The following is a 19919-nucleotide window of genomic DNA, read 5'->3' as shown; positions in this document are numbered from 1 at the left end:
CTTACCTAAGCTAAAATTGATCCTTTCTATGCCTCATTGAATTTGAATGGATAATGCAATACCATTTGGTTCTGGACACTTATATCATTTTGTGATATAAAATGTACTCTGTTACAAGTATTATAAGATTGAATTTCTTTGGACGACCTCGTCCACCTTTATTTCTAATTGTGATCTATGTCACTTCCTTCACTACAAAAACGCAATACAAATCTTTCTGCAAAAATAGAAAAATATAATATGTTGCAGCTTACCGAACATTAGATGTGGTGGATACATTCATTTTCTTTTTTTAGGCTTTTTTCCCTCTGTTTTCACCAGATGATATGGCCAGTAACACACCTCCTGTATTAGAGTGTCCAGACTTTGGATGAAGGTGCACAGGGGGCATCCTTTGGACAGCAGCAATGTCAGTCTGGAAGGAGGGAAGTGTTACAAGTACTAGCAGATTTAAATACACTAAAAAATTGAAGCCAAACTCCAGGTCACATTTTATAATCAGTTATATCAAACAGTTCACTCACTACTGGCTGCCTGCAGAAATCTACAGATAATAAAACCCATTGCATGACTATACCCTCTGATTAGTGATGGGCCAAACACCCCCCTGTTTGTGGTCGAACATTCAAACCTAACGAATGTCAGACCGTGATTTCAAACTTAATGCAAGTCTATGGGACTTCAACTTGTAAATTCACAAGTGCCCATTTTGAAAACTTATATGCAAGTAATTGGCCATAAAAGCAGTATGGGGACTTGAGTACTGCCCTGAGGGACATGAATCAGTAAAAAAAATAAATTCAAAAAGTACCTTTTTTAAAGGGGAAGTAATTTTTCATTGCTTAAAGTAAGAAAAAAAAAAAAAAAGAGAAATTTATTTAAATATCATGCCGGGTAGTCTCCTTAAACTACCTGCAAATCTGTACAATGTATAGAACCTCCTGCAGCAGAACTGACATTTAAAAAAAAAAATTAAATTTCTTATAAAAAAAAAACAATCCATACCAGACCCTGATAGGAAGGTTAGGAGGGACCCCACAATAGGAAATTTAAAAAAGAAAGTGTGTGGAGTTCTCCTGTGGCATTAGGACAGTATCCCTGATGCTGCTCCCCCTTGTGAATTAGTAAGGGGTACTTGTACCCGTACCCATTTACTAAATGGTTAAATTGTAAAAAAATAAACATGCCAGACTTTTGAATCCTTTATTGCACAAAAAACAAAACAACAGGCTTTGACAAGTCCTTTATTTAACCACTTCAAGTCCGGACACTTTTACCCCTTTCCTGTCCAGACCAATTTTCAGCTTTCAACACTATCACACTTTGAATGACAATTGCACAGTCATGCAAGGCTGTGCCCATATGAATTTTATAGCATTTTATTGAGATAGATAAAGAGCTTTATTTTGGTGGTATTTATTCACCACTGGGATTTTTATTTATTTTTTGCTATATAAAACAATGAATCTCAGAAACCTACATGCATAAATATGCTTTTAGTCTTTTTTTTTTACATATGTCCAGGTATTTTGTGTTGCAGATAGAAGTGGGGAGTTCCTAAATGCTGGAGCTGCATGTGAGCAGACTAGTACACCAGATGAAACCAACCAATGACAAACTGACAGACACCAAAAAGAGCTCAGCAAACCGTGCGCAACTCAGTATGGCAATAATTTCTCTAGCACTTAGTAGCCTGAATATATGCCACCAAACAACGTAGATATGTACAGTATGTGTACTAAAATACAACCACAGATGTGTTTTCACACAATATATATGCACATTGAAAGACAATGTTGTGGGTAGCCCATAGAACTAGACATAAACAGTTGACATTGGTTGGCTGCTACAGAGAGGGAACTCCATTAGTATAACAAAGATTAAAGCACCCTGGCATGGCGGCAGATGAGCCACATGGTTCTTGAGGCTGGTTTGTTTGTCAGTGGTCAGGGTGCTGCTAATCCATCCCTCTCCATACTTATGGTTGGGGCGCCAGGAGGTGTTACAGCCACTTGAATCCCATCTCCAATACAGTGCTCTCTGAATGATGATGTTTTCACCCTATGAGCAGAACTATTTGGGATTTTAATAAAGGTTTAAGATGGTATACTACACACTGGCTCTTGCACTATAACCCTCCCTCCCTTTTTATCATAGTACACCATATGATTATGGCAATGTATTAGTTTCTTCTGTCTGAGTAGGAATACCCAGAGAGATTTTGTCTAAACAGAAACTTTCAAATTCAGTCACTGAGCTGCTTAGGCAGAATTTACTTGAAAAAAGAACAAAATGATCCATGCTGTTTCATAATTTTGGAGAGTGTATTTTTTGGAGCGTATTTAAAGTAGTTTAGTTGATTGTGTTTTCTGTGTATGTTTCTCTTTTATTGTATATTAGATTACTTGAAATGAACTCATATCATCATTAAAAACTATCAAATTGTGGTTCAATTTGCATTTTGCTTATATGTTACTTTGCAACAACAGATATTTCTTTTTTTACAGTAAAGAATATAGCAGGAATGTATTTATATTTTCAGCTCCAATAGTCATAGATAACATGCTATATATTCACAGGTCTGAGAGCATGGGAACTATCCATATGTCCACAGTACTTGTGACTTGTGATTGCTCTTGAAAATAGTTAAATACAAAAATGAACCCATAGTTGGTTCTGGGCTTAGTGCCAAAGTAAAAAGATGCTTACCTGTATAGCTTCACATGAATGTATAAGTTAGTGAAAGTGGAAGAATGCACAAAACCCTGAAAGGTAATAGTGGCAGTCTCTGAGATTGTCTTAGACTGGGGGATGGCACTCCTAAATATTCCTATAGAAGCAGATTCCTTTTCCTAACATTGGGTTTAAATAAAGGCTTAGTGTGCAGGCAGCTCTTGAATCTATCATGTACAGTATAATGAAGCGATGAACTGAGGGCTGTAAACTACTGTTCAGTCCCCTTTGTATGTATATGTATTCTGGACATTTTTTGTTTTTATTCTTTAAACAGGTGGAACTCCCTCAAGGCAGAAGGGATTTTTAGGATGTATTCGTTCTTTAAAATTAAATGGCATTGCTGTTGATTTGGAAGAAAGAGCTAAAATGACACCAGGAATTAAATCAGGCTGTCCAGGGCATTGTAGCAGCTACGGAAACTTATGCCACAATGCAGGACAGTGTTTTGAAAAGATGGCTGGATTTTCCTGTGACTGTAGCTTATCTGCATATACTGGAGCATTTTGTAAAAAAGGTAGGTGTCAATTGATATATTTTGCATTCTGTATATGTAACAGGGAGTTGTATCCCTTTTAGGGTGGTCTCCACTCTGTCTCCAGCAGTGTAGGCTGTACTTCCTCTCCCTGAGTAGGATATATAAAGTAGAGCAGGAAAACGATGCTTGAAAACAGACAGTCATGAAGAAATCCAGCCTGTGGTGGTGAGATTACCACAGGTTTTCCCATCTCAGCTTGGGCATGGGTGATATCCCTTGAGTTAATAGACTGAAAGAGTAACCATGCAAACACTCAAAATAATGGCAGTCAACCCCTATTTGCAGGATTATGTGAGTGTCTATTTGGAGAACTGTTGAGCAACCACCAGAATTTTGTAAGTTAACAACAGCTAAGTAAAGCATAGTGAAAAGTATACCTTGTGGCTCCGGTCCAAGCTATGGCTGGAAGGAAAAGGACCACCCCACCGGCAAGTGAAAAAAGGGGAGCATGAGTCAGAGCGATTCCAGTTGCAGCCAATACAAGTGAAGGGATGGACACTGCTCAACACACCCCAGGAGTCCAATCTTGAGGAATGGCCATTGCTCAACATTGGACTCCTGGGGTCGGGTGAGCAGCATCCATCCCTTCACTTGTATTAGCTAAGTAAAGCATTCCCCTGGACATTCCATTATTGGGTGATCTGCGATGTGCAATATGTCTAATCTGGAAAAAAAGGTTGCTACATCATGGAGGACCTGAAGTATGACTTGGACAGGAGACCAGTACGTGTTTCTGGTTTCCCTGTGTCCGTAAGGTGGTGAGGAGTTCCCCAGCAAGTAAGAAGTATTGGTAACCAGGTGTGTTCCATGGTACTACAGGCAGACCCCTGGCATGGGAATTAGTCTAACAATGCATGGCTAGAGGGCCCTCTTACATACACATACATATCTAGATTTTGTTGGAGCTAAGAAGCTCCATTTAAAAGAGTTTTCCACTTTATGTACTTTATAGAAAAGAAAAAAAAGTAGTGTATAAAAAAGCACATTGATAAAATCTGTCCAACTGCTAAAATCCAGTGAGGGTTTTCTCAGCTGTTTCATTATTATTATAAACAGCTCTAAGGCTACCACTGCTCAAAGCCACTTAACTTTTTTCCAGAAAACACAGGGGTTCTTTCTTAGATAAGAAGTAAAGGTTGTTCACTTAAATTGGCATATAAAGGTTACATCAATTATCCAGGCATGTGTAAACTCAATTTTTGGGAGAGGGGGAATGTTTTATTTTCCAATACATAGTTAGATATTGAAAATGGATATACACATGTATCCACTAACAAAAGTGAGTAGTAACTATTTTAAGAAAACCTTCCCCACTTATTTACTATAAATGTATTTTGTAAACCAGTGAAACAATATACGTTGTTTGATCCATTGCCATTCTGCCACTTATCTTTTTCCATTATATTATGTAGGGATAAATAAGATCATCTAAGTTTGTTAATGAGGTGATACAGGGAGTGATCCATCTGATCCTGTTTGTTCATTACTACCTAATATATCCTCATAATGTGCAATAGCACAGGTGGCGATAATCATTTATATACACCCAGATGCACACATAAAGAATACAAGACATTCATTTTCTATTCAATTTCCCTACACATATTAAAAGCAAAAATAAATGAAGCCTTTTTTCCATTTCCTCTTTTGCAGAAATTTCAGCATATTTTCAAGCAGAATCATCAATAACTTACAATTTCCATGAAAATCACACTACGGCTAAAAATTCAAGCTTGCATTCTTTTTCTCCTAATGCAGGCATATTTTCTAAAGAAAGTATTGCATTTAATTTTAGAACAACACAAGCACCAAGTTTAATATTTTTTGTGAGTACTTATACTAAGGAGTATATTACAATCATCATTTCCAGAAATGGTAAGTATATTGTCAACTCATATATATGTTTTCTTATAAGGGATGGCATTCATGGAATTAACCTTGAAAACAGTATAAATTGCATATATTGTTCCATAACTTCTTTCCAGCGTTGGTATAGGATCTGATTTAAAATGTTTACATTTTACATTATTTTGGAAGAACTGGAGAAGGTATTTTTAAAGAAATGGAAAGGGGATCTTAAAAGCTTAACTGTAATGTTAAATTAAATACCGTATATACTCGAGTATAAGCCGACCCGAATATAAGCCGAGGTACCTAATTTTACCACAAAAAACTGGGAAAAACTATTGATTCGAGTATAAGCCCCATCATTAGTATCAGTGGGAGGAATAGTGCCCCATCATTGGTGTCAGTGGGAGGAATAGTGCCCCATCATTGGTATCAGTGGGAGGAATAGTGCCCCATCATTGGTGTCAGTGGGAGGAATAGTGCCCCATCATTGGTATCAGTGGGAGGAATAGTGCCCCATCATTGGTGTCAGTGGGAGGAATAGTGCCCCATCATTGGTATCAGTGGGAGGAATAGTGCCCCATCATTGGTGTCAGTGGGAGGAATAGTGCCCCATCATTGGTGTCAGTGGGAGGAATAGTGCCCCATCATTGGTGTCAGTGGGAGGAATAGTGCCCCATCATTGGTATCAGTGGGAGGAATAGTGCCCCATCATTGGTGTCAGTGGAAGGAATAGTGCCCCATCATTGGTGTCAGTGGGAGGAATAGTGCCCCATCATTGGTATCAGTGGGAGGAATAGTGCCCCATCGTTGGTGTCAGTGGGAGGAATAATGCCCCATCATTAGTATCAGTGGGAGGAATAGTGCCCCATCATTGGTGTCAGTGGGAGGAATAGTGCCCCATCGTTGGTGTCAGTGGGAGGAATAATGCCCCATCATTAGTATCAGTGACACCAATGATGCGGCACTATTCCTCCCACTGACACCAATGACACTTGCTGACCCCTGTTGCAGTATCGTGCTGCTGCAGCCAGCATATGTGGTTGCAGCAGCACCTCTGCACTGCACACTTACCGGCTTTTCCCTCACTCGATTTTCGCGGGTCCGCTCGGCTCCGCCTCCTCGCCCGTGATTGGCCGCCTGTGTACCTTTCCTGAGCTACAGTTCTTGTAGCCAATCACTGGTGAGGAGGCGGAGCCGAGCGGCAGGAGTGAGGGAGTGGCCGGAGTGACGGAAGGAGCAGCGCTTCCTGGATGGATCATCATGGGAGCCAGGTAAGAGACAGCAGCCCTCTGCCCACCCCTGTACGCGCCCCCCTTGACGTTGACTCGAGTATAAGCCGAGGGGGCCGTTTTTCAGCACAAAAAATGTGCTGAAAAACTCGGCTTATACTCGAGTATATACGGTATCTATCAAAACAAAGTCAGTTTGCATGTATAATATTGTTCCCTCTTATCCTGTCCTCTGAGAGCTGTTATCAAAGTCCAGCCAATTTAGATTTCCTAAAGTTTACATTACATTATATGTGAACCATCACGTTGTAAAACAACCCATGCAGTTTAACCACTTGCCCTCCAGAGGATTTACCCCCCTTCCTGACCAGGCCATTTTTTGCATTACAGTGCTGTGTTACTTTAACTGACAATTGCGCACCCAAATGAAATGTACATGCTTTTTCTCCCATAACTAGAGCTTTCTTTTGGTGGTATTTGATCGCCTGTGCGGTTTTTATTTTTTGCGCTATAAACAAAAAAAGACCAACAATTTTGAGAAAAAGAAAAACAATATTTTTTACTTTTTGCTATAAAACATATCCAGTAAAAGAATTTAAAAAATCTAATTTTGTCATAAATTTAGGCCAAAATGTATTCTGCTACATCTCGTTGCTAAAAAAAATCCCAATATGTGTAAATTAATTGGCTTACATGTAAGTTATAGCATTTACAAATGGCGCTATATATACTTGAATATTTTTTTTTTACTAGTAATGATGGCGATCAGTGACTTATAGCAGGACTATTATTATTCAAAGGATATTCATGCTTTATCTCAACTGGCTGGCAGAGTTTACATGGCTCAGCTGGGGGTTCTCCTTCTATAGCCTATAATAAACTGTTTATTTTTTCACTGATATTTCTGTGTACAAATGCTTTGCTCACAGCATGTGTTTTATAGAAATCACTATTTCATGGCTTCTGACATTGAAGGTGATATATATACCATAAAATGTAAGGAAGAGATCATTCTTTTTTTTTTGTTGGTAGCATATGTATACTAATGAGTTGATTTGCCCATATGTAATTTTATAGGAGGCAAGCAGCAGGGTTGCACTTGTAATATTCTAGGGTTCTGTGGTCAATGTGGATGAGCCCTGTATCTAAGAGAGAAATAGGAGAATCAAAAAAATATTTACTCTTTATTACAAGGACATTACAGTGAGATGTTAATGAAAGAACATATTTGTATAAAGTATTTTTTTTTCAAAACCTGAAAGGTATCTTAGTTTCACACAGCTTTCTTAATAGTACTCAATAGCAGGCTTTAGAAGAGCAGTCATATTGCAGGTTTTTACATTTAAAGGTGAGCTTTGAGTTCAAATAATAGAGTAAATGTACTGTATAAATAAAGGATTTATTACCTATCCCACATTTTAGAAGTGTAGGATGCCAGGAGTGGTAGCTGAACCAGGACAACAGAACAAAGAATCAGCTCTTGATAGAAGAATAAAAAGCAATACTTGGAAATTACATTCTTAAAAACAGAACAATAAACCCTAAAATACAAATGTATGGCAACCTCAATGTAATTTTTTAAATTGGCTGAACATAACATTTAAAAATGAGTGAAATAAAAATGTGCTCCCTACTTGTTTTGTAGGGTTTTTTTTTTACCTGGTTATCCTGACAGTTTTTTTATGTTTCCAGTCTGAGTGACAACACTCCCAAAACATTTCCCTAAGGAACAACAGTGTTGTCACCCTAGAATGCATGTTACCTGTGAACTACAAGCTGACTGTTAAACTTAACTTTTCATCACTTACAACTTGGAGTTCATGGGAAGCACAAGACATCATGGGTTGTTAATGTCAATGAAGAGCACATGTTCTGTTCAAATTTATGCTTTGGGCAATGACATATGTCAATAGATTTCAATCTGTCCTGACTCGCAGAGTCCACAAATAGTTTAACTATCCAACAAGACACAAAAATTTAATCTAAAAAAAGTTTTACTTCAGCAAGTACAATACAGAAAATGTTTTTGAACAATGAGGAGACAGTGACTTCCCAATCCCTGTTCGTGTGATGAAACAAACTAACTGAGGGGTATGAGAAAAGCAGGAATGATGTAGCTCAGGCTGTGCTAACACTAACCAGGAGGTAGAAGAAGGGACCATAGTAAATGCACAAATAATCTAGTTGTTGTGGCATTACACTACCACTCAGTACCAGTAGATACACAATATCAACAATAAAATGCAATATCATAGCAACAGCATAAAACACAGAATAGGTAGGACACAACACTCCTACCTGAAATCTTTAGATTTAACTGTATAAATAAAAATTTGTCCATGAATTGATGACTTGTCCTCTGAACCCAAAAAACCTAAAACAGAAGAGAAAACATAAAAATATGAACATACAGTCATGGCCGAAATTGTTGGCACCCTTGATATTTTTCCTGAAAATCAAGTATTTCACACAAAAAAGGTATTGCATTAACACATGTTTTGCTATACACATGTTTATTCCCTTTGTATGTATTGGAACAAATATAAAACAGAGGCAGAAAAGCAAATATGACATAATGTCACACAAAACCCCAAAAATGGGCTGGACAAAAGTATTGGCACCCTTAACTTAATATTTGGTTGCACACCCTTTGGAAAACATAACTGAAATCAGTCGCTTCCTATAACCATCAATAAGCTTCTGACACCTCTCACCCGGAATTTTGGACCACTCTTCCTTTGCAAACAGCTCCAGGTCTCTCTTATTGGAAGGACACCTTTTCCCAACAGCAATTTTAAGATCTCTCCACAGGTGTTCAATGGGATTTAGATCTGGGCTCATTGCTGGCCACTTCAGAACTCTCCAGCGCTTCTTTGCCATCCATTTCTGAGTGCTTTTTGACGTATGTTTGGGGTCATTGTCCTGCTGGAAGACCCAGGATCTTGGACGCAAACCCAGCTTTCTGACACTGGGCCCTACAGTGCGACCCAAAATCCTTTGGTAATCCTCAGATTTCATGATGCCTTGCACACAGTCAAGGCACCCAGTGCCAGAGGCAGCAAAACAACCCCAAAACATCATTGAACCTCCACCATATTTTACCGTAGGTACTGTGTTTTGTTCTTTGTAGGCCTCATTCCGTTTTCGGTAAACAGTAGAATGATGTGCTTTACCGAAAAGCTCTATCTTGGTCTCATCTGTCCACAAGACGTTTTCCCAGAAGGCTTTTGGCTTACTCAAGTACATTTTGGCAAACTGTAGTCTTGCTTTTTTATGTCTCTGTGTCAGCAGTGGGGTCCTCCTGGGTCTCCTGCCATAGCGTTTCATTTCATTTAAATGTCGACGGATAGTTCGCGCTGACACTGATGCTCCCTGAGCCTGCAGGACAGCTTGAATGTCTTTGGAACATGTTTGGGGCTGCTTATCCACCATCCGGACTATTCTGCGTTGCAATCTTTCATCAATTTTCCTCATCCGTCCACGACCAGGGAGATTAGCTACAGTGCCATGGGTTGCAAACTTCTTGATAATGTTGCGCACTGTGGACAAAGGCAAATCTAGTTCTCTGGAGATGGACTTGTAACCTTGAGATTGTTGATATTTTGCCACAATTTTGGTTCTCAGGTCCTCAGACAGTTCTCGTCTCCTCTTTCTGTTGTCCATGCTTAGTGTGGCACAGACAGACACACAATGCAAAGGTTAAGTGAACGTCTCTCCTTTTTATCTGCTTTCAGGTGTGATTTCTATATTGCCCACACCTGTTACTTGCCCCAGGTGAGTTTACAGGAGCATCACATGCTTGTAACATTCTTATTTATCCGCAGTTGTGAAAGGGTGCCAATACTTTTGTCCAGCCCATTTTTGGAGGTTTGTGTGACATTATGTCGAATTTGCTTTCTTTCCTCCCTTTTTTTGTTTTGTCCCAATACACACAAAGGGAATAAACATGTGTATAGCAAAACATGTGTTAATGCAATACGTTTCGTGAGAAATACATGATTTCCTGGAGAAATATCAAGGGTGCCAACAATTTCGGCCATGACTGTATGTTCACTGGGAAAGAAAAAGTCTTGAATAACTTATATTTAAGGCAGAAAGCCTAACCATGTCAAACCGGTGGACAAAGCTTGCAAGGTCCCTAATGGGTGGAAGCAAGACAGTCTAGTTGTTTCAAAGAACATCTTGGCACATCTAGGAAACCCTGTTTCCAGCTTGCAAAAGAAATGGTGTAGATGACTCTGATAGGTTCGCAGTCATTTCATTACCATGGTTCATGGTGTGAACCTTGAGCTGCCAGCTGTATCAGCTTGGGTCTTGCTGAATGAATCCATAGCTAGGTTACAGATCAGGTCAAGACTGTAGAATCAAAGTCTTTAGAGCTCTGACTAGGATTCCTCAAGTGCACTGACATTACTGTTTTGCAGTTGTCAGGTATAGTTTTATTGATGGCAGAATTAGTTCGAGACTGAATCTGGTCCTCTCTGAGCAATTCTGTGAAGTAGTTAGTGAATTAGGCAGGCCACAGATTATACAATTTTCTTTCCTTCCACCAGAACCACCAGAACTTCCACCAGATCCACCAGAACCAAAGTGGTTCTCTTATGTAGCTTTGATTTGCCTATAAAATAATATGTTGGAGTGCAAACTGTTTGAGCCTGGCTTCTCAGCGAAACAAGGAGCACCAACAACAACAGCACTAACTACATAGGCATGATCGGTCCAACCACTGAACTGTTCAAGTATTTTGAGCATTCTTTGAATGTTTCTTCCCAGCAGAAGCATGATTTTGGCCTCATTATCAACTGGTGGTATGTAACTAGTCAAATAAAAGATGGTTAGATTAAGTATGTCTTCTGATATAGAAATCTTTTCTCTATTATTAGGTATTTGGTTCTAGTCAATAGGGTTGATTAACTAAAGGCAAATTTTCTGTTCAGTTGGAAAGTCACACTTCGCACAGGAATTTGCCTCAGAGTTTAAAGAATTTTGTTTAATTCTGCTTTGTGACGTATACTCAATTATGTACAAGAAAAATAAAAAACAGCAATTTTGTTTGCACTTGATTGGATGATGAAACGCAGCAGAGCTTAACATCATTCACTAAGCTCTGGGGCAAGTTCCCTTGCAAAGTACAACTTCCCTTGAAAATTGAACAGAAAATGTGCCTTTAGTAATTCAAGCCCAGTGAGTGCAGGAAAGTCAATTACTTCAGTGTCTTTTATGTCTGAAATAATGAATTCTTCAGGAAGGGCAATTCTCTAGTTTCTACTGTGCCAGCACATGTGTAAAAGGTATATGAAAATACATCTGATTTTACATTAAACATGTCAAAGAATTCTAAGGTTGCAAGTAAATAACTGCTTTGGTCAGCTAAAACTGCAAACATTCTGACCACTTTCTTTGGTTGACCTTGAGGAAAAACGCTTGACCAAACATATTCTTGCACTAGCGTTCTCCCAAAATGATAATTGGAGAGGAATGTTTATATTTCATCCACCATGTACTTATGTGGCAGGAGGATGATTTGCAGGAAAAGGTTTGTTCTATTCATTTGAGTTCAACCTTGCAGTCATTTGCAAGATATTCTGTAAAAGTGCAACATTGAATTATTTTAAGAGCTCCTTGCAATCATGGGTGGGTTTGTTCTAGAAGCCAATGCTTTTTTAATTTCTTTTTATTGATATTTTGATATTCAGTGAACATCAATTACAACAAATGTTTAAAATAAAAACATTACCTCCTACATGCTCTTCCCTTTCCCTTATGACCTCCTTACCTTACCCTCTTAGCTATCTCCTTTTACATGCCAATCACCTTTTCCTGTTATAGATTTATTTCCTGTCTCTTTTTACTTTAAACTTAGGCTGTAATTGCCATTTAATCAGAAACTAAATATCCATTAAGATGCAAAATACAAAATATCTCCTATTCTCTCGCCTAGGATGAAATAAGTAAAAGTATTAATTTCCAAATACAAATACTGAATCTTGGGTATATAATTTCTTTAAAATTTGTCATCTTTTACACTAACTGTGGCAGATCCAACACCCATGACTGATATAGTAGATAAGTCTGCTGAAAAAGCTTGAAATATTAAGGTTGGCCACAGAGGGCTCAGGTGGCCCAAATTTGTACATGCCTCATCCTTTGGTATAATGTTCCCCATAGATTCAGGGTACAGCAATCTTGGTATATGGCAAGAATCCAACAAACTGCACTAGGTTAAGGCTTTTTGTGAGAAGATTTAGTTTGGTATAAATTGGATTTGGCATTTTTGTCAGTTTCACAGATTCAGAAATCATACAGTCTCTACATTTATTAGGGACAAATTTGTCTTTGGAGAAAGTTTAATCCTGCTAGACTCACTGTACCAGAAACTTTAATTATTTTTAAATCACAGATATTGAAGAATGGAGAAAAGGAAACTTGATTTTCCTTCTTGTACCTTGAACCAACAGTTGACCTACTGTATGGCAGGTTTGAAACATGTGTAGTCACACCGAGAGTGATGTCTAAAAAGCTAAGGACTGGTAGGTGAAGATTTGCCTTAGCAAGTTGTAGTTCAAGCAAAAAGACATATTAAGAAATTATGTCAGATTATGCAGCTATCTGTTAAAAAGTTTGATGTTTGATTAGCAGTTGAAAACCTCCTCAAAGGCAACAAAATTTTAAACATTAAATACAATCTCCATATTTTTTAATATTTTTTACAAAAGTGTCATGTGTAATACAAATGCTTTAAACTATTTGGTAGTTATTCTCTCTGGCATTATTCTTATTTAACTATAAATTAATGTGTATTTAGTTAATCGAGGGAACCTATCAGGATGACTGTTGCCTGAGTCAACTAAGGCTCCCACAAGGTGCTAGAAGCTGCCATAACCTGACTCCTAGAAGTAGTGCTAGGTGGCTGTAAGTGAAGCCACACATAGTTTCTCTTTCTTAGCACTAACTATCCAATCTTGGATGGGAGCCTTGACAGTGGCATCTAACAACAAATGTGGCAAGTTGTTTACAATAATTGTTTAGAAATATAAAATATGTGTTTTGTTTCTTTTTAGGAAGTTTACAGATTAGATACAGACTGGATCATCAGCAAGATCCTGAAGTCTTTAGTTTACATTTAAAGAATGTAGCTGATGGCCATCTCCAGAAAGTAAAGATTTTCAGAAAACAAGAGATCCTCTTTGTGGAGGTATAAATGTTTTGTTTATTAAATGATAAAAGTGAGGAATAATCTGATTATATGTTCATTTCAAATAAACATATGAAACAGAGGTTAATGTGCCTATGTAGTTGTGCTTGGATAAATAATCTTCTGTTTTGCATCCCCTCTTTTCAATGTCTTATAATATAATAGTGTTCTCTGTATTCCTCACAAGAGCAATGATGCCTGATTAGTCAATATCTTTCTTCCACTATGACATTATGTTGCAGCGAATGTTGAGGAACACTATCGATGTTTATGAAAAAGATACATGGAACTCTGAGATAAAACAGAATTCTAACTACATATCTTATATCAGTGTAATGGTTGGATAGCATAAGTTTCATATCATAAATGTTCAGCATTGCAACAATTGTCTATTTTCAAGCTGAACTTGTGCATCTGGTAGACAGATTAGTACAAGATTGAAGAATAAAATCGATAGCTAATGGCTACATGGATTATGCTTGGAAACTGAAACATAAGCATACAAGTTGTTAGGATACACTTTCAGATGCACCAGTTTACATTTATGGTGCTGTTATATTTGGAAAAACCTAATTTTCCCAAACATAACATGCAATGGTTAGCAATAGTAAGGCCTTATTTACACGTGTGCAGAGACATGCGTTTTTCTGCACCTGTCTCTGCAGAGGCACAAGTAAAAATCAACGGTCTTCTATGTGCCTTTGCCATGTGCACAGAACAAAATTGCACATGATACCAACTTTGGGAGGTGAACTGGGCAGATAGAAAACAATTGTTTTCTTTGTGTTCTTGCAGAGACCTACAATACAAAAATAAAGGTCTCTACACATCGTGTGAACAAGCCCAAATATTCTATGCAAATCAATTCTGCTTATTTTTTCCATCAGTTTTTTTGCACATACAGTGAGGAACAGAAGTATTTGAACACCCTGCGATTTTGCAAGTTCCCCCACTTAGAAATCATGGAGGGGTCTGAAATTCACATTGTAGGTGCATTCCCACTCTGAGAGACAGAATTTAAAAAAAAAGATTCAGGAAATCGCATTGTATGATTTTTAAAGAATTTATTTGTCTTGTACTGCTGAACAGAAGTATTTGAACACCTGAGAAAATCAGTGTTAATATTTGGTACAGAAGCCTTTGTTTGCAATTACAGAGGTCAAACATTTCCTGTAGTTCTTGACCAGGTTTGCACACACTGCAACAGGGATTTTGGCCCACTCCTCCACACAGATCTCCTCTAGATCTGTCAGGTTTCGGGGCTGTCGCTGAGCAACACGGAGTTTCAGCTCCCTCCAATGATGTTCTATTGGATTTAGGTCTGGAGACTGGCTAGGCCACTCCAGAACCTTGATATGCTTCTTACGGAGCCACTCCTTGGTTCTGTTCCTCACTGTATGTGAACAAGGCCTCAACTGCAGGCAGTTTATACAGACAGAACAAACATTAGCTATGGGATAGTTACTACTCATTTCTGTCACACAGGTAGGCAGTAATAAAAGGGATCAGTTAGGCAGATTTGAGGCATTTTTATTATTATACGTAGGCAGCTTCATGAATACATTTTCTCAGCTTCTCTAAAATAACACTGTTACAGAATAAAATCTGCCCCCAACCACTTAATTGTGTGCCTGTTTCAAGTGAAAATCTGTCTCATGTTGAAGAAAACCTGTCTTGACTCCAGTGGTAAAATCCTCACATACCTGTTCAGACCTGTCACAGTTGGCTGCCCAGGATTACAGGTGTACAGTATGTGTCACAAATATTGTAAAATAGAGTTTGTTAATTGATAGGATGTCTGATTTGTGTCTAAATGTGTCACTAATTTGCCTTATAAATGTCACCTACTAGCATGTACAACACCCACCCCCCCTAGAGTACATACTGTTTATATTCACAAAGGTACACTGCCTCATCTGCCTAGGACAGGCTCTAAATTCCTACTATCCAGTCAACTCAAATGGTAGAGGGGAATACAGTTGTAAGATGTTTATTGGGAGACAGTAAAATACAATGCATCAAATAACTGTGAACAATTAAAAAGAAAAACAACAAATAACATACAGTGGCTAATACAAACTAAATAAAGCCCATACATAAAAATGCAACTATAGAAATATATATAAAGATGGTCTGGAGTAGTGCAGGACTGGGAACTGGCAGGGCAGGAATAGACTTGGGGCAAGCAAAGCAGGGCATACTGGAATCCAACAAGGTAGAGTACAAGATAATAGGTAGAATAGGAGACCAGGATAATGCATGGTAAGCTGGCAAAATACTGAGTTGCCCAACTGATCCTTAAGCTGAGGGTGAACACCAGTAAGTGGCCACAGTACCTCTATTCAACAGATGTCAGCACAGTGTCATGAGCATCTGAAATAAGGGAATAGTTTTATGACAGGCCTAACCATGGAGAATAAAAAATAATTGTCATTATATTCTAGGACCAGATCCAGTGCTCTAGGGCTGTATTTAAACCCTTTGCAGTCCTAAGTACCCTTGAGCAATGACATCCCCTTCTTAGACAACAAAATTGCAATGAAGGATAATTAAGAATCTTCCTTAAATCTGTGAAGAAAAGAAAGTCTTTCTGAACAAAACAGTCTGTTCTGCTCAAAAAGGGCTACTGTTCTTCACAAATCAATTTGGAAAGGGCAGGGTGGTCCACTGCTGTGGGGTTAAAGTGTGTTATGACGTGATAACTTGTATTGTGTAAGTAAGCCCATTTACTTGAATGGGCTGCCAAAACACTAAAAATCAGATTTCCAGCTAGGCTGCACACTAGGGAATTACCACACATTGTGGTGTTCTACATTTAAGATACATTAGGAAGATGAATCGGGGTGACATTTACACTGAATGGCCCTGCAGCATTGCACATAACATATGTGGGTTTTTTTTTGCACTGGTGTGAATGAGTCTTTATGGTGAATTCACATTTGTGGGCTACATTGCATGACACATTAAGGATTACACACATTTTTACATTGCAGTACACCGCAACTCACCAGGTGGGTGCATTTCCTGCTGCTGTTGGGGTGACATTCACAACAAATGGAACTGCAATGCACCGTAGTGGGATATACATTGATGCAATGCAGGCAGATATCTGGCTGGGCCCCGAGATGCCAATGTGCATATATTTTACCAATACCAACCTGGCTACATGCAGAATACTGGAACTTCTAGACTACTCCCTAACTGTTAGAGTACATCCAATTACATCACAAAAGCAATAAACAATTTCTGGATGCACCCTGCTAGATGTGCGGCATCCTGACCTCCTGCTGGCTTTGGCTGAGTCCTGGCATCCTGCTGGCTCTGGCTGCCTGTGTGCCATTTGTATCCACTGCACGCTCAAAAATCCAGCTCCGGTCATCCTGCCTCATCCTGTTGTTTAAAACATCACCTTACTGATGTCACCCTTTCAGGCACGGTCATTTATCTGCTGGTTATGATGTCACCCTGAGTACAGACAGTACGCAGACTGAGGGCTAACACCCACCCCACCAACCTCTACCATCAGATTTCTGAATATAAGTCTGGTGGCAACAGAGAGGTGGGGAAAGGAAAAATAAATATTGTTGTAAAATCTGCCACCTATGGCAAGTGGCCCAAAGGTGAAATTATTACAAATACTCCTATGATCACATATAGTTTAGTTTATAAGCTTTTGATGGCTGGGATGCCTAGTCAGTTGTTTAAATTAAAAGACCCACTGGAAATGTGTATAGTGTCTGCCAAGCTGAGCATTTAAATATATGGAAGAATGGACAGATAGTAAGGCATGAGCATGGTCATGTTGTGTGATATATATCACTCTATTAATTCTTAGAAAAAGTCAGAGCTCTAAAACAGAATATCAGAATTTTTACTTCATTGTGTATGCAAATTAGCAGAACTCCAGGGGGCAGTGTTTAAATATTTCTGTGTTCCCTTTTATCCCACATAACATAAATGCAGCACTTTTTCTGGAAAAATTGTCTAAAAAGTAAGATTATACTTTTTTAATATGCTGATGTTGTCATCACAGGCTTACCCTTATCTTTTACACATGTTGACTTGCAGCAGGACTCTTATGTGCCACATCATATCCTGCAAACTTGGCTGGGCTTGAGAATAATGGGGCTTGGATGGACCATGTGGCATATGCCATCTGCCTAATCATCTGCCTAAATCAATGTTTTCTATATGTATGTCGCATCCAAGTCTCACTCTACTTTTCTAGAATGCTACCTATCTCCACTCTATAGATGTCTCATCTGTTACCTTTCTCCTGGCACACCCATGTTCTCTGGCACTTAGGTGGGGCTAAAAAGAGTCACCTCTTCCTGTGACCCCAAAGGTTGGGCTACACAGCTGTGGTACCAGAGATAGTAGAACAGACCCAAGCTCGGTTTTCTCTCCTGACAAAACCCAAAAACAACAGGGAGTTCAACCCTTTCATGCCATCCACCACTCTCTACCAGTGACATATAACTGAGGCATCTCAACCCTTTTACCAGCAGACTACACATGATGTTCTAGCTTCTGATAATCCGGCACTAACAATCAAAGCCGTGGGGAAGGGGAAGCATAGTTGGGCATGGTAAGACTGGCAAACAAGCTGAAAGTCCTATCTGCTCCAGGTGATTACATTAGTACTATCTGTCTTGGACTACCAGGGCAGTTAGGTGGCCACCTGCACATAGCTAAAACACAGTGGTGACCAGTAAGCTTAACACGAAATTCTGGAAAAGGTGTAGGTTATACTTCCAATTTCAGGCAAGATTTCTGGACACAACTACCTTATAAAAAAAAGCACCACATTCAGGTACTACTTCACATGTAGCAGTAGTATCCTAATGTACACATGCAATACTCTGAACTGTTTTGCCTGGAATTCAACTGTAAATTTATTCACTGTTATGTTCTTAAAATTGTATCAGTCTTAAATTTGCATGCATTAGTTTAAAGACACTCTACTAATGGCAGTGCATTAGCAAATACACTCAAGTACATTTCCATGAAAGCATTTTCAAGAAAGGCAGCATAATTATTACACTGCATCATTCACGGTTCAGCTTAGATAAAAGAATAGACTATTAATTGGAGACTAAGTTTGACTACTATTTATAAACTTTAGTTTTAAATGTTAAGTCTACTTAGTGAAAACGATGTCACTTAGCACATTTTATATTCTCTCAGTATGCATAGAAGTCTTATTCCTACTTGAGTCACAGTGCATGAACCAGTGACAGTGAAAGAAATGGACAGATTTGAATAACAATTTAGTTTCTTTAGATCATTTCTCTCTCCATATTGAACTCATTCTTGTAAGTGTCCATGTGTAAGATATAAGATGGCCAAATGGATTTGCCAGCCCAGATGCCAGTTAGGCTGCTGCAGGTTTCCTTTCTTTTGGTTTAGGGTTAGATTGTAAAGGAAATGTTTCAAAACATGCACAAGGGATATGAAAGGTGAATACGATCCATCTATTTATATTTAAATGAGTTTATCCATTTCCTATACTAAGATGCTATTAGATTTATAAAATATGTACTGGTTGAGAATAACAACAATAAAAAACAAAAATAAATAATAACAACAAAAAATAACAAAATAAATAATTTATTTTAGGTAAACCTAATGTTTAAAATTGTTTCTATTATTTCTTTCTTTTTATAACATAATAACAATGTATTTCACATTTCTTTTAGGTTAACCAATATACAAGTGAGAAATTTATTTTGACTTCTGGTGCAGACTTCAGTTCAATTCATACTCTTGGTCTTGGAAAAATATTAGGTAATCATTTTTTGAAGGATCGTAAATGTGACATAGTTTATCTCATTGATAGAAAAGTATGTCTGTTCTTTGAATTTAATTAAAAACTGACAATCAAGAGAAAAATGCACTTTTGTCAAGTCAAAGCATCATTTCAAATAAGTGCTTCCTTTAGATGAGCAAGTGGGTTCTCTTAAAACTAATTTCACACTTATCTCTCCATTTTATAATCAGACATCCTGGAACATGATATTTTCCTCAAAAGAGGGTTGATTTATAAGTGCAGTACGTGATTCTGCTGTGATCAGAGGAAAAAAAGCTAATGTGATTTCAAAGTCAAATAAACTTAGTCGTATTGAGTATAGCTGATGATAGAAAAATATTGCAATTACTAAAGCAATGTACAATTTAAAATATAACTGGTAGAATGTTTTTAGACATCATGAATATTAATGTATTACTTTTTTCAAAACAAAGTTAGGCAGATGTTTAAAACAATGTTACAAGGTATTTAAACAATACCTAACTGTGTCATATAAATGTTGGAATTGCAATTTAAAAGTCCGCTATAGGCCAAACTTCCAAAACTATTTTTTAAACTGCTAGT

The 19919-nt window shown here is 38.1% G+C and overlaps 1 protein-coding gene across 2 annotated transcripts in view; it reads left to right on the top strand.

Moving 5' to 3' along the window:
- Window positions 1–19919, top strand: part of CNTNAP4 (contactin associated protein family member 4) — a 499928-nt gene that overhangs the window by 457650 nt on the left and 22359 nt on the right. For both annotated transcript variants that reach the window (XM_089662156.1, XM_089662157.1), the window contains 4 exons: window positions 3011–3250; window positions 4925–5146; window positions 13413–13546; window positions 19246–19333. In XM_089662156.1, the coding sequence (XP_089518282.1) occupies window positions 3011–3250; window positions 4925–5146; window positions 13413–13546; window positions 19246–19333 (684 nt within the window). The remainder of the gene's footprint in view (window positions 1–3010; window positions 3251–4924; window positions 5147–13412; window positions 13547–19245; window positions 19334–19919) is intronic.

Source organism: Staurois parvus, unplaced genomic scaffold, assembly GCF_062004578.1.
Source record: "Staurois parvus isolate SC_StPar_1 unplaced genomic scaffold, SC_StPar_1.0 ptg001432l, whole genome shotgun sequence".
NCBI lineage: Eukaryota > Metazoa > Chordata > Amphibia > Anura > Ranidae > Staurois > Staurois parvus.
Note: the sequence above shows the minus strand (reverse complement) of the source record. Positions and strands in the feature narration are given on the sequence as shown.